Raw genomic sequence first — 15,733 nt, forward strand, 5'->3', positions numbered from 1 at the left:
TTTAGATTGTTCAAGTATATGGATGACGTGGCCTTTTCTTAGAGTTTAACAATAAAAATGGCCCTATGCCCCATGGCAACAAAAAGTTACACTGTGGCTAAGGCTGGGCATCATTTAGAAAATTACAATACCAGTACCAGTAGATTTTCAAAAGTTCTTGAATGCAGGGGCAATAAAGCTGAAAAGTCTATCATGATAGTGAAGTTTCATGTCTATAATTATTGATCATGTAGTGCCATGTAGTGATGCCATGCTGTATACTCCAAAGGGCTGAAGCAGCTGAGGTTTATAAAAGAAGTTTGTTGTATTACTAGTGTTGGTAGGATGCTATTCCTGCAGTTTACACACAGCATTGTTCTGATAGTGGTTAATCTATCCATCTGTCTGTTTTCCTCTGTTTATCAGCAGTTGTGTCATGATGGGCCGAGCACATCCCACTCCTCCACAACGCTTTCCGTCTCTTCCAACTCAAACATTGCCTGCTCCTTTCAATGCAAAAGACCAGCGGTTCTACTCCGAGCTCCCTCCTTATGAACGAGCAATCAATCAAACAATCACTTTGTCGCCATTTCTGTTAGTCTCACGTGTTGCTCATCCTGTTTTTTAATGTGTCAATGGGACAACCAAAAAACACATACCTGTGAAATGACCTGCTGTTGGTGTGTTGCTGTAGCACCACAGGATATGATAGGCTGTTTGTAAGCCAGGGAGGGCGCATACACAGGGCTTGTTTGTTAAACGATTGGCTGTTTGTGTATCACTCGTAGCATACTCCGTTATCAAGGACTATGATTATCACTATCGTTTTATTGCCCAGGCCTTAGTACCGATACCCAGCCCCATCCCTGGCCACCAAATATTCCAAGTAAGGAGGCAGATATAGGGTCACCAATTTTTCTCCAACACAGTTCCACAAACCTCCCGATTCTTTTGCACCTTTTAGTTAAACGTTTTATGAAATCAGTTAACAGCAGACCAACTCATCGTCGCTGACTAGCCACTGATATGTCAGGGCTAGTGAAGTACTGGTTAACTAAGCCAGCTCAAACCACTAACATGATCCTTACAGAAGAACCAGAAATGCAAAAGGACTATGAAAAAATGTAACAGCAACAAATTGTATGAGTTTAAGCGAGTAGAATCTGATATCTAAAGACGTATTGTACTGCAGGGTGTGTATCCAGTTTCTACAACTAGCTTAGAGGCTCCCTATCTGAACCATACCAAGGCTCTTCAAGCATGGTTTTGTCTTTGACAGCTACAAATGAACATGGCCAAGACAAACGAATTAATTATCTGCGCAAAAGATCTGAACAAGTGCCAGTTTCACTTCATGGCCAATACGTTGACACTGGAAAAATACCTTGGCACGGGTCTGCACTCCCAGGTGAGCTTCTCTGAAAGTATCATAATTCCAAGAGATAATCCCAGGGACTTTTTCTTCTTAGGAAACTCAGCAGGCTCTGTGTTTGTCAGCAGGCTCTGTGGAACTTGTGTACAAAACTACTGTTGAAAGTGTTTTTAACTTTAATCTTCCTGTCTTTTACAGTCACATAATCATGTAGTGTTGAGGATAAAACTTTGCAGATTGTGTCAATGGCAAGTAAAATAACTGTCAATTCCCCAAAAGCCTTTGAATCAACTTTTTACAGAAGACTAGGACCATCCTGAAGATAGCTCTCATTGCCTCTTCAGACAGTTTGAGCCCTTGAGCTCCAGGAGGAGGGAGAAACTATAGAATCCTACTGGCAAATAAAAAATTTATTTAAGAAGTCCTTCATCCCAAGTGCCATGAATATTCTTAACTCTGCAAAGTGACTGAGATTTAAGCCATAGACATGGTATGAACTTTTAATATGTTTAATGTCTAATGCCACCTTCCCCATATGTATAATATATTTATATATATTATATTCTATACTATTCCAAATTCTGTGCGAGTGCATCATCTCTACTTTCTACCACAATGCAATGCTCTGCCTCAGGGTTGGTCCGATGGCTGACAGTCATCATGACATTGTGATTTGAAAGCCATCTGTATTTGAGGTAGTGTGTCTCCTCAGTCAGAGTTGCTGTGAGGCAGGAGTTTCACTCCGTTTATAACATGTGGGAGAGAAAATGAAAAGAAGCTGTTGCTGTTGGTCACTGCAGTAACATAACATCTCCCTGTCCTGTTTATTATTTTCTCATTAAACTTGCCCAGTTAGATGAACCCAAGACACTCTGTTTCTTTCTTTTGTGCAGGTAGCTTGCTTTATCTTAAAGGGAGAGGAGTGCGCTCTGTGGTCATCCAAGGTAGAAACAAAAAGCGACTGCTCATAGCGAGAAAGCCAGAGTATCAGAGAAATAAAATGTTATTTCCTGATTCTTTCCCAATGATTAAGTCGTAAGCACAAATAACAAATCCCCTTACCATTGCACAATGCTGCAAAAACCTGCCACAACCGGTTGCAGTCAGCTGTCAGGTCATTATGTCACAACATCAGGTTATGATGTCATGAGATCAGGTTCATCAGCCAACTAACTGGACTCCTGATATTAGGGTTGCATTTGAAAGTGCTATAATGTAGTACAATACAACAGTATGTGAGATGTTTTAATATGTGTGAAACCTTAGCATGAAACTAGCTGTATGCAAGGTGTATACTATTCACAGGAAGTATTTCAGTAAGCAGGCACTGGACACTATCTGTGCATTCTAACGCACCATACTATTTAGTATGCCAGAAAAAGATTTAGTATGTTCCAACACATAGTATATGAAATGTAATGTGCCTATAATACCAGGATGTCCTGCTACATCCAGTCCCATTTTGCAGTTTTCAAGCCAACATGCTTTCCTGGCTATTCTGACCCACAATCCTTTGTGATAGGTGTATGAGCAAGAGGGTCAAAGTTCAAGGCACCATCTTTATAAGGAAGTAACATGTCCCAATGGTATGCATACTGTATGAAACAGTAGAGACTTCATAAGGGCAGCTGCAGTATCTTCTAAAAGTAAAAAGAAAAAGTATGCGATTTGGAATGCAGCGTATGCCTGCATAAATATCCCACAGTGCAATGTAGTAGTGGGCAACAACAAAAACAACATAACAGAAAAGGGAGGGCAGCGACCAAGGCAGATCTGGTGGAACATCAAGAGCGCTTCATTTTAAATGAAGGTAAGATTTCACTTTGCGAGGTATCGTGTATTTATTTAAGTTGTTTTATAGATAGTTTATAGTAGTCGTTGGTATGGGTTACCATGGTTATGTTTTTTTTTTCACCAGACATACTGTGGGTTATGATATTTATGATTAGAGCTGCAAACGACATTTGAGGACGTCATCTTGGACTTTGGAAAACACTGATCAATATTTTTCATCATTTTCTGACAGTTTAATGGCCAAACACTATTATTCAATTAATCGAGAAAATAATCGCCTGATTAATCGACAGAAAATAATTGTTAGTTGCAGTCTTACTGGTGATGAACTCATGTGATGACGTGAGGACAAGCCCACAGATACATTAATAAGCCACCTGCTCTTAATGTTTCCTGACAGAAATACAGGATGTCAGTGGATTTGTAGCTAAATCTAAAATCCATTCAAACACATCTGTGTCTGATTGAGAATGCAACTCAGACTGAACTCAGCTGAAGCATGTCTACACTGTAAACTCCTCCCACACATTGTCTAACTGAGCCAAAACAAACACTCAAAGTGAATTAAAACTCTTGCCAGTAGTGCGAAGGTAAAACAGGCTGCCCACTGAGATGTACTGGATTTGCCTTGAGGCTACAAACACTGGTGTACAACGTCTGAAAAGAACGTGACAGTCACAGTCACGTCTGTGGGATGAGCAGTCAGTGTGTGTTTGACCAAAACACACTGTGCACAATGAAGCTGTGTATTGACAAAAGAAACGGAGAAGGGGGAAATGGTATTGACTCAGTTTCTGCGATGGGGTCACACTGATCTGCTTGATAATATCAGTTTCACATTTTAAAATGTATTAGCTGAGGCCCACGAGAGAGGGGAACACAACAGACTTGTGATTTTTTAAGAGTCCTTGACTCAATCCGCCTCTCAGCTATCTGTGCAGACTTTATCCACGTATAATATAAAGGAGTTGTAAGCTACAACACTGGAGGACTGGACAGACAGACATACTGTTTGTGTTTGATTATGCCTCTGCCTCTTTTTTGTACATAAAGTGCCAAAAATAATTACACTTACTCATTCGCCTCACCTTTTCATTTGTTGAAAGGTTTGCAAACTTTTTAACCTGTTAAGATACTGAGGCATTTAAGAAGTGATTACAAGGAAATTATGTTTCTAGAGCTGCAACAATTAGTCGATTAATCAGTTAGTTGTCAACTACTAAAAGGGAAAATTTGCCCCAAAATCAAAAATGCATATTTTTCCCCTGGCCTGTAGTGTTATTTATCCATCTAGATAGTTTTGGTGTGAGTTGCAAAGCTTTGGAGATATCGACTGTATACATGTCTGCCTTGTCTCCGATTTAATGCGACTAAATGGCACCAAAAAATACATTTGGAAAATTCAACAGCAATGTCTCTTTCCAAAAATCATGACCCAGTTACTCAGCATAATCCACAGCCTTTGCTGTGAGCAGTTTCATGTAGGAACTACCACACTTTATGTGGTAGAATCTACCAGAACTACTTTCTTTCCTTCGTGAAAATGCTCACAACAAAGTTTGTGAATTATTTTAAATAATCTGGTCACAATTCCTAGAAAGAAACATTGCTGTTGAGTTTTTTAAATGTATTTTTGGGGAGAAAAACTCTGCAACTTACACCAAAACTATCTAAATGGATAAATAACAATACAGGCAAGGGGGAAATATGCATTTTTAATATTGGGGTGAACTGTCCCTTTAACAAAGAGAGGAAAAAGAGACAACACACAGACTTCTAAAACCCCACAGCAGCAATTTTGTCATGAAATAGTGAAGTACACATTAAGGTTCTGTTCAGGTGAGACAGAGTCAGGATGCTGCTATTGGCTCTTTGCTACACTAAATGGAACAGGACCTTCATCAGTAGCATCACCTGTGTTTACTTGACTATTTCATGTCAACATGGCTGCTGTGAAAAAGGCTTCAGCAGGTCTTTAGAATGTATTTTTACACAGAACAACAACTGTGAGTGAAGCCAGACATGCACTGTTTGCTTTCTGTAAATCTATCTTTAACTCTGTCAGTAGTGTTGGCCTCAGTAATCAGCCTGTATGTGTTCATTGCAGTTTGTGGAATTTTTCCAAAAAAACACAAAACTCTCGAGTCTTCAGAAGGGTGCTCTTCATGTGACAAGTCATGTGACAAATTAAAACACTGCTATTGGTTTCCCTAGAGTCCTGCCTCTTTTTTAAAGTATTGCACCATAGTTGCACATGTATTGTGTGAATGTAAAGAGACAACAAAGCTTACCTGAAGGAAACACCGTAACATAGAGGGCTCGGAAGGGATCTGTTCACCGCCAGGAAGGACAGGAGGAACAGCTAAAGCAAAAACTATTTTTATGCATGTAAAGGAATGTGAGCATTGTTTTAAGTAGGGATGTGTGCGATTAGTCGAATACTTGATTTAATGTCCCCACCCACGCTAGTCGGCACCAGAAATACTAGTCATTTAAAAATATTTATCAATATTTCATTCATGCATGAAGCCAGTTATCTGTTGCCTCTAAGATTTTATGCAGCCGCACGCCACTAGTCAAGGCTGCAGTCTGACAGTGCTGCAGCCTCTCACCCAGCGCGTATGAACCGATCACCGTGGCAACACCGGATGTTTATATCAGCAAAGTTGGACGGATGAATGTAGACTGTGACAGAATAAGCTGATATATATTCACTCGACTGGAGAAACGTGACCACATTAAGCACAGACACAGACATAAACTGCTGCTGCTGCTGCTGCTGCTAGCATTGCTAATGTTAGCCACACTGTGTGTTAGGCTGGCAGCTAACGTTAGCTCTGGTTCCTTTACCTGCAGACACTGTGACCCTCTTCAGTCTGAAAAGGTGAAGCGTTTATTGAGTTGTTGTCATGTTTCGTACATTAATGTGTACGGCTTGTATTGCACAGTGCAAAGTAGCGCGCATCTCAGCGGCATTTAAAGTATGATTTGGTGATTGTAGACTGTGACTAACAGCTTCAAATGGCTCTTAATACACAGTTTTTTTCAGACAGTGTTTAACATTATAAATGAATAAATTCTGCTAAATTTTAACGGCTTTGAGTGTTTTCTTAGTGTTACACTAGTCGACTAGTCTAAATTAAATTTTGCATTTAATCGACAGGGAAATTAGTCGCCAGCAACATCCCCATTTTAGATTGTGCCTTTAAATTAATCCCCAAATATTTTTATGACCAATTAATCCTTTTGAGTAATTTTTACTGGAAAAAAGGTCAAAATTCTCTGATTTCAGCTTCTGTGATCAGACATGGCATGTCAGCATGGTTTGGGAACCTTACTGTGCAACTAAAAACTAAGCTTGCCCGTCTGATACACACAGCCATGAAGCTGATGGGGAGAAGTGAATACCAGCCCCTGCAGTGAATTTATGAGAAATCTGTTCTTAGGCAAGCTCAGAGGATATTGACCGACCCATCACATATCCTGCACATAGAATATGAGCTCTTGCCCTCTGGCAGACGATACGGAGTTCCCCACTGTAAAATTAACCACTTTAAAAACTCATTTGTTCCTACCTCCATTAAACTTTTAAATAATGCTGTTTGAGGCGGGGCTTGTGCAACAGTTTCATGGTGTTTCTACCACGGGGTATGTGCAATATGTGTTACATGCTATTTATGTGTAATACCTTGTAACGTGCAATGTGGATTATGTGCAGTTTGTTATGTTGTTTGTTTAACCGCAACTGTGGAGGTGTGTTTGTGAGCAGCATGTGAGCTCAAGACAAATTTCCCCACAGGGATAATTAAGTATATCATATCGTATTGTATTGTAATCTCAGATGTGAATATTTTTGGTTTCTTTACTCCTCTGTGACAGTAAACTGAATATCTTTGGGTTGTGGACAAAACAAGACATTGAGGACGTCATCTTGGGCTTTGGGAAACCGTGATCAACATTTTCTGGACCAAACACCTCATCAAATAGCTACGAAAATGATCTACAGGTTACTCAATAGTGATAGTAATCATTAGTTGCAGCCCGAAATGTAAATCAGAAGAACGTTGCAATTCCATCATTACCTCAGGAGAGCAGGCTTAAGAATCTAAACACAGGCACCGTTTGTTACTTAACATAATAAGATAATTAAGGCAGGATCTGGAGACAACGGGTCCTAAACTCATCATCAACCACAGCTGATCTCTGCTTCCATACTTTACAATGCACGGTCCTTAGAGCCGCATCTCAGGATGAGTGAGCGTGGTTAGTCACATCAAATATCACAGTGTAGATAAAAACGTTTTCATTTTGGAATACCATGAACTATCATAACCTGTGCCGTTCATGAAAAAGGTTGTGTTCAGGGGAGCGTACAGGAGGCTGCTCAAGAACAGAGGAGGAATGATATTGAAACTGTGCATTTTTCATGGATCTGTATTCTACATTCAGCGCTGATGAGCTGGGTGCCACGCAAGCCTACCTTCCTCATTACAAGCTTGAATCTGTGGCCTCTTAGCAAGCTTGTTAAAGCATATATTTGCATATATTCAAAACTACAGTTCCAAGATATGTGCAAAACGATACTGCATGATAAATGCATATAAAATAGTTCTGGACAAATTAGCTGCAAAGCTGGTCTTAAACAGTGGGAAGTATTCATCTGATTTCCAGGAACAATTCCAATAGCTGAATGTGACACTTGAATTAATGTCATTCTACTAAAGGCTGTTAATGAGTAAATGAATCATGGCACAATTATTACTTGAGTTGGTTATTGAACCTCAATATTTTTTTTTGTGCTGTCAGAGTGTCAAACAAATGCCTGGTCAGATTGCAATCTTGATTACTTATTAGTTCCACATTTAAAGCTGCACTAATTAATATTTTTACATTAACAATAAATTAAATCACTATGTGTACTGTGAAATGTTGCTTTAGTAATGACCTCATTATCACAAACTCCACAGTTTCAGTCTTCTGAATTGTAATTGACAGCATTCACAAACATTTGTTGCTACTTTTCCTGTAAAATTAAATTGGATGTTCATAATAAAACACTGAAATAACTTCTACATTTTCTACAAAAGTGCTCCAGATTACAGCCAGCAGTACATTAGCCTGAAGAGCTGGAAAGTTTACCGCTGTTTGGCAACACCATCAGCTGCTCTGTCTTGTTGTAGACCGTCTTCTCTTCATCCTGTTCTTGGAATCTGTCGCTAACACTGACTTCATGCAAGCGTGTGTTTGAGTGTGTGCTGCTGAGATCAGCGTTGTGACGTTACGGTCAGTGTGCCAGCTGCTCGCACTACGTGATCATCGTGCAGAACATGTGCACGAATATGACCGGCACAGAATCGCTTATGTGACACTGGCCAGCCAGTCACCAGTCAGGACCGGTCACACAGAAAACCAACCCATCCCCGTCCCTGGCCGGTCGATCAGTGCATCACTACTTATAGTGTCTTTCAGCTCAATGTTTTGGTTTTCCGGCTTTGTTTCCAGCAGCAGGCAGCTGTTTTCAGTGAAAACACTCTGACAAAACCACTATAAAAGGAAAGCCATAGAAAATCGGTGGTGGAGACCAAACTGGAGCTAAACTGAGAGTGAAATGACTTGTTTTGGTATTAGTACCAAAACTTGGGCCCTGTATCAGCACTAGTATGGAAATGATTCAAAATATATCCAGCAAGTTATTAGCCCATATATAAAAGGGAAATGCCAGTAGATAAATATGTAAAAATGTGTTTGAGGGAGTTTGTAAACAGTCACTTTACTTTGCCTAAATAGTTTGTACACATTTTTATGTTTCATGCATTTTTGTTTGTTTTTTTCTGTATGTAAATGTATGGAACTGTGCAAACATTACTTAGTCACTATTCTTTTCAAATTTAATGAATCTGTGCAAAAATGTGTGATTATATGATGTAAAAGATTTTTTTTAAATCTCATATATAAATATTGGTATCATCCAGAAAAACTCAGTCATATTGTATCAGTCAGCCTACAGTAATTATTAGCTACATAATACTACATTGCTGATGACTGAGCATATTTGTTGTTCAATATGAAAACTAGTTTTAAAAAAGCTGAACATAATGCAGATTGTTTTTATTTATTTATCTATTATAGTTTTACAGGCAGTATTTTATGATTATTTGATCCTTTTTCTTAATTCAAGTTAAATATATTTTGTCCTATTTCTGCTTTTTTATTTATAGTAATGTGTAATACTTAAAAATTCCAGTGGAAGTTTACTGTTTCAGTGCCTTGATGTCATTTTGTAAAGTAAAGTAAAGTTTAATGCTCAGGGCTCAACAATAAGTCTTGCCTGCTTGTCAGGGGTAAGTAAAATGCCACGTCAGGCAACTCACTTGCCCAACCACGCAAGTAGTAAAAAAAAAAAAAAAAATGTAACTATTTAAAAATTTTCATGCAAATTGATAAACAATGCTGGGTTCAACTTCTAAAGGAGACTTTTCTGCATTTATTAACATATTGAACTGAATATCTTTGTGTTTTAGACTAACAAAACAAGATATTTAAAGACACTGACACTTTATAGACTTTGCCATCTTAGATTAAACATGACAATTAACATTGGTCTTTGTTGCTATTTCATTACCTTTAATAAATAAAACAATTTGTACAGGGCTAAGTAAAAATCTACTGCAGGCAAGTAGATTTCTGACCCACTTACCCGTCAAGGCAAGTGAAAAAAATATTAGCGTTAAACCCTGATTGTTAAAGTGTAAAATATCCTGCCACCATTATATATCTTCGTCACAAGAATTTGATAACTACATTTGACGAATCATTGCAAAAAAAATGCTTGTTTATGTAAATATTATCTATAGCTAAGGTTCAGGGCCTGACCAATTTATCAGCCAATATTTCAGTCTATATCAGTTTGGGCTGTCTGATATGAACTGGTTTTAAAAAATAGAATAAAATGCTTTTTTTTCATTGATATTAGTTTTATAGGTAGCACTTTATATACATACATTTTATTTTATTTATAGTGATTTAGTATTATTATTATTAAAAATACCTGTTTAAGTTTAATGTTTCAGTGCCGTGATGTCACAAGTGTCACAACGTGGAAACTATTGATCTATATTGTCATCTTTAAGATGCACCTTTATTTTGAAATTCCAATGGCATGTCTGTGACAACAAATGTTTAAAAGAATTTAGTCAAAAAAAAAAAGTCAAATTATAATTTAGCTGCTTTTCAAGAGTTGACATGAATGTGACTGAATGATAAATTCAACTGAACTGAATGACATTTGATATCATCTGATATCCTTCACAGACCTGAAGTATACTGACCAATATATCACTACAGGAATGTTTTTAGTCAGTATCGACCCGGACAGTCCAGTATCGGTCAGGCTCTAGTGAGGTTTTGCCAGTGAGAGCTCACTGTCCTGTCTTGAGATGATCAGAGGCTGCGTTCAGAGCTCAACTGTTGATGGCAGATGGATGATGGGATGCTTGATGACTGTGCTTCTGCTGACTGCTGCAGATCAGCTCCCAGTTTTAATGGCACACAATCACCACTTCCCTCATGTCCGTATTGTTTTTTTGTTTTTTGTTTTTTTGTTTTTTTTTTTGGAGCGTATTTTTAAGCAGGCAGTTGGAACGGATGAACAGCCAATTATCACTATTCTATTTAGAGTGGTTTTTGGCCAGTTATGATGTGCGGCCAATTAACTGGTGCATTACTGGTTGGCACGGCGCTGCAGAAGATGCTGATACAAAGTAGTGGATCGGCAAAAAAAAAAAAAAAAAAAAAGACACAATATGGTAAAGCATAAAGGGAGGAGGAGGACAGACTGGTTGGGGAGCAGAGAGGAAAAGTGGCACAATCCTCTTCTGTTGGACCGGCTGTCAGTTTCCAGCAGCGGGGGGAAAAAAACAGTGGGACATGTGGTATTATATTATATAATAAATATAACAAGTAGCACAGATTAACTGCTTACTAGCCAGTGTCTGTACTCATATTAAACTTCTTAAGAACAAACAAACCTGATACTGTCCAAAAACAGATGAACTGCACTGTAAATTTAGTGTTTCTTACATCCTATAAATTATGTATGTTTTAAATAAAAGCTGGTATTTAAATTAGACCCTGACTGATACTGGATTTTTGGGGCTGATGCTGATATTGATATTAGAGAGTAAAAAAAAACACTATTATCAGCCCACATTATTTGCATATATACACTAGGGATGTAATGATACCAAAATCTATGATAGAATATTTAAGAATTTGAAAAAAGAAATCTAAAAAAATGAAACGGACAGAATGGGACTGTGGGAACAAACAACGGGAAACCAGGGACTATCTGTGCCCACATCTTACAAATACCTGCTCCACAACACAATCAGACCAGTTCTGACCTGACAGGACGCAACATGCAAGACAGCAGGACGAGGAGTGGAGGACTGTGTTTACATGGATGATGCTTCATGCTCCAACTCAAAGTTAATGAACCATGTTTCCCAGATGTTTTATGTGAAGATGTCAGCCATGTTGTCATCACCATCTTGTCGCAGTTGTTTACATTCAACAAGCAGTTCAAAAAACATGAACAACAGAATTATTTCCTGGGTGTAAAAGTGTATCTATATATGGGTTAGGGGCACCATATTTTCAATATCAGTGGATTGAAATTAAATGAAATTTCAAGAATCAAACTGAAAGCCAGAATTGGCAATTCCCCCAGTATTTTTTCCTCTCCACCCCCGCATACTTGGAGCACCCAGCATATGTCAAAAGAAAAACACAACACAGACAACACAACATAACTTATCAGCCATTAGATCACACTTGATACCACACAGACTATAGATCAGACCGGCAATGCACCATCCAGCCCTAGCTGGCAAAGCCATGCCCTCTTCTAGAGGAAAACTCATGGTTTCATATAATACCAGAGATGGGAAAATGCCCAAAAGCAGCTGTGCAGCAGGTTGTAAAACAAATCCATCACTATCTCTGGTTCCCCATCCTTCCTGGAAAGGAAAGGATCCCAAAAGCAGAGCAGTGAGAACATCTGAGCCTCCAGTGGATGGTGATTGTTTCTACTGATGAAGAGCTAACGTTAGCTAGAGTGTGAGGCAGCTGGAGTTCAGTCATAACGTTACAGTACAGCAGCATCAGACTGTCGGCTCTGACTAAATCTCAGTGTAGCTCAGACCAACAGTTGTCAGCTGACAATTCGAAGTCTAATGATACCTGGTAATTCAGCATTAGCAGTGTCTGATTACTGTGTCAGCTCATTGATCCACTTGATCTGATTGATTAACTTTCATTTAATAAGATTTCACAAACACTCAGGTTCAGGCAAGGTCACAGAATAATTAGAAAACAAAGGTTTATTTAAGTCGACATGAGTGCAAACAAACTTGTCAAAACTCTCATTCAAAAACATGTACATTTACACTGTTGTCTATGGGATCCTTTGTTTTCTATCCCCTAAACGGAGGCGCGGGCTGACATTTCGGCAAAGTACCTGTATGTGCCCATGTATCTTTTTAAAGAACAATTTGAAAATGTAAATGACAGTTGTCAGTGCATGAAACCAATGATCTGTTAATCTTTACAAATCAAGACTCAATAGTCTGACAATAGTATGACTGCAAGTGCAAAATAAAAAAGTTTAAATCAAAAAATCTAATCGAATCATGACACTCCTAATATGTATATACATAACTGTATATATAGTTTTTATTTTAATTGATTATACACTTTAATTATTTATATGTTAAATGCCAGGAAAATGTCAGAAAACAGCGAAAAATGTTGATCAGTGTTTCCCAAAGCCAAAGATGACGTCCTCAAATGTCTTGTTTCACCCACAACCCAAAAATATTCAGTTTACTGTCAGAAAGGATCAAATAAACCAAAACATAATCACATTTAAGAGGCTGAAATCAGAGAATTGTGAGCTGTTTTTCTTGAAAAAAAAAATACCCAAACCGATTAATCAAGAATCAAAATAGTTGGCGATTAATTCAATAATCAGTTAATCGTTGCAGCTCTATATATGTGTGTGAAGTAAAAAGGGACTACAACTTTCTTTACGTTGTGTGACCTTGTGTTGTGTAATGCTAACAAATTACCTTGATACAACCACAAAACAAAAACAATGCAGTGGTCAGTCGCAATCTTTTATAAAATCAAATAAAAATAATTACCTTTATAATATGGCAGTAGATATCGTGACAGTCCAGTACGGCCACGGCTGCTATAGACGGATATAGGCAGTTCTAGCTGTGATAGGCTGTAATATCAGGCTGATAATATATCTGTCTGGCTCTAATTGAACTCATTTATTTATTACAGAGGTGCTCTAGCACAGACAAATTAAGGCTGGTCCAAAACAAAGATAAATTCAATATAATGTACATTTTTATTGGCTTACTGATTGATCAACTAATAATACCAGCACCCAGAATGATATCTGCCCACAAACCCAAAATTTATTCGGCGCTGGGGGGCAGAGGGTCATTCAGACAACCAGGTTTAACAACCACCCACAATGCATTTGTTCAAGTGTCCTTGAGCAAGCCAATGAACACCCACCAGCTTTATAGCTAACCTATGACCTGTGACCTCAGTGACCTCACTGTGAGGTTGGACTGCCGAGGCTACAGGGACTACATGTCCTCAGGAAGGATTTTTAAAGGGTTTTTAATCATACACACCGACTGCTACTTGAATATTATCAGACATCTTTTGACATAATTAATAATGAATGTCACATTTTAAAAGCGTCTTTGGTTATAATGAGTCAAATTAAGTCATTAAAGTAACACACACACCTCTAGGGATCAATAAAGTTACAATTCTCGTAAGTGCATGCATACACGGTGAGGACTAAATATTACAAACCACCCACCCACACACACACACACACACACACACACACACACACACACACACACACGGCTTGTTAACTACATTAACTTGGAACATGTTTTTTGAATGAGGCTCATTGTTAGTCTTGCTCTGCCCTGAGGTGGTTCAGTCCACATGACTGTGAGGGGTGATGCTTCTTCTTCATACCAGCCACAATCACACAAGTTGTCTTCAATCTGGATGAGAATGGGAAGGTTCTGAATACATTCAACTAAAGTTTTACAGCTCATTTTATGTCATGTGCTGTCAGACAGCACAGACCCTGAACACTGTAGACAGAATAACCAGAATACAGTCCAATCAGACACGTACATCAGGGCGGTTTCATGTAAAAGTCCATAAAAAACTGGGACTTTGTGTGACATAGTTGGCTGAAGTCCGGGCTGCTCTACTGTACCGGTCTGCTGTATTCCAGTGCTGCCTTTTATGGACACACACAAAGAAGACGGGCTGAGTCTGGAGTTTGACTGAAAAAAAACTATTTTCTACATATATACTCCAACACAAATACCCTTTACGCCCAAATCCATTTTAAACGTTTCATTTCCGACAATACAAAACAAGATAAACTGAAAATTAGTCTTTTTTTTCAATGTGGTTAACGGGAAGCCGCTCGCTTCGATGCGCGAAAACTCAAATTTAATATTGCCTCGCATAAAGTGAAATACAGTCACATTTTCAAAGACATGACACTTTGTTTTTACGATGAGGGAAGTCTTCTGTTAAATTCGGCATTAAAGCTACAATTAAATCATTCCAAGGTTTCATATTATTTCCCTCCTAAAGCCCACCGCCTCTCAAATTTATGAGGGGGCAGTCGTGGGAGTAACCACAGAGCTGGTGATAAAAGTGGAGATGTTATCAGTGGTTTTCAGTGGGTATGTGTTGGTGTTGTGGATGCAGCCTATGGCAATGAGAAGCATAAATGTATTCCGTTTAGCAAAGGTCTTGTGGGTCATGTGTGGCTTGCGCCTTCGCTTGATAAGCAGCGCGGCGTTAAATTGCCAGATTTTTAAATGGAATTTGGCGTGCGGAACCCTCTCCTTAATGTAAAGGGGCTAATTACTCCAAGAAAAGTTTCAGTGCTGACACACGGCTTCAGTTAAAGCCGTGTTACTGACTGACACACTTTAAACCTTTCATACATGTGTATCTGCTGTGCTCCAACGCCTCAACAAGCAACTGGTAGATGTAGAAGAAGTTTGACAGCGTGTCCGCTTTTCTTTACCTTGTTCTCCGGTGTTTCCGCTGGCTCGGTCCAGTGTGCCGTTCAGCAGCAGAAAAGAAAGAAAAACGAGCAGACGTCCACATTTTGCCGGTGATATTTGGGCATTTTTCTGCCTGTGTTTACTGTACATCCCTGTGACCCTCGGTACCGCCGACCGTCCTCCCTATCCTCGCCGTTGTTCAACTCTGCCTGCCTCTCTGACTCCTCCAAGCATCAAACACGGCGGACTGGAATACACCACTTCCTGTTTGAACTATCAAAATAAAAACAGGATGTACAAATTGCAAAGTGCCACAACTACACCAAAAGGGAACATTTTCGCAAATACTGGAAAATATACGATTATGTCTTTATTTAGACTTTGAGGTTTTACTTCGAAATCAGCTCTGAGATGTTAATACGCAAACCATTTTTAATTAGCTGACATACTTTCT

At 38.8% G+C, this 15,733-nt stretch overlaps 1 protein-coding gene across 1 annotated transcript in view; it reads right to left on the reverse strand.

Moving 5' to 3' along the window:
* The window catches only part of adam19a (ADAM metallopeptidase domain 19a), a 300,955-nt gene extending 285,494 nt beyond the window's left edge, over positions 1–15,461 (reverse strand). Inside the window, exon 1 of the mRNA XM_084711868.1 lies at positions 15,300–15,461. Within this exon, the coding sequence (XP_084567994.1) occupies positions 15,300–15,429 (130 nt within the window). The 5' untranslated portion in view covers positions 15,430–15,461. The remainder of the gene's footprint in view (positions 1–15,299) is intronic.
* Between the last annotated feature and the right edge of the window lie 272 nt (positions 15,462–15,733).

The sequence above is a fragment of the Lutjanus erythropterus genome, chromosome 23 (assembly GCF_056507025.1).
Source record: "Lutjanus erythropterus isolate fLutEry1 chromosome 23, fLutEry1.hap2, whole genome shotgun sequence".
In the NCBI taxonomy this organism is placed as follows: Eukaryota; Metazoa; Chordata; class Actinopteri; order Lutjaniformes; family Lutjanidae; genus Lutjanus; species Lutjanus erythropterus.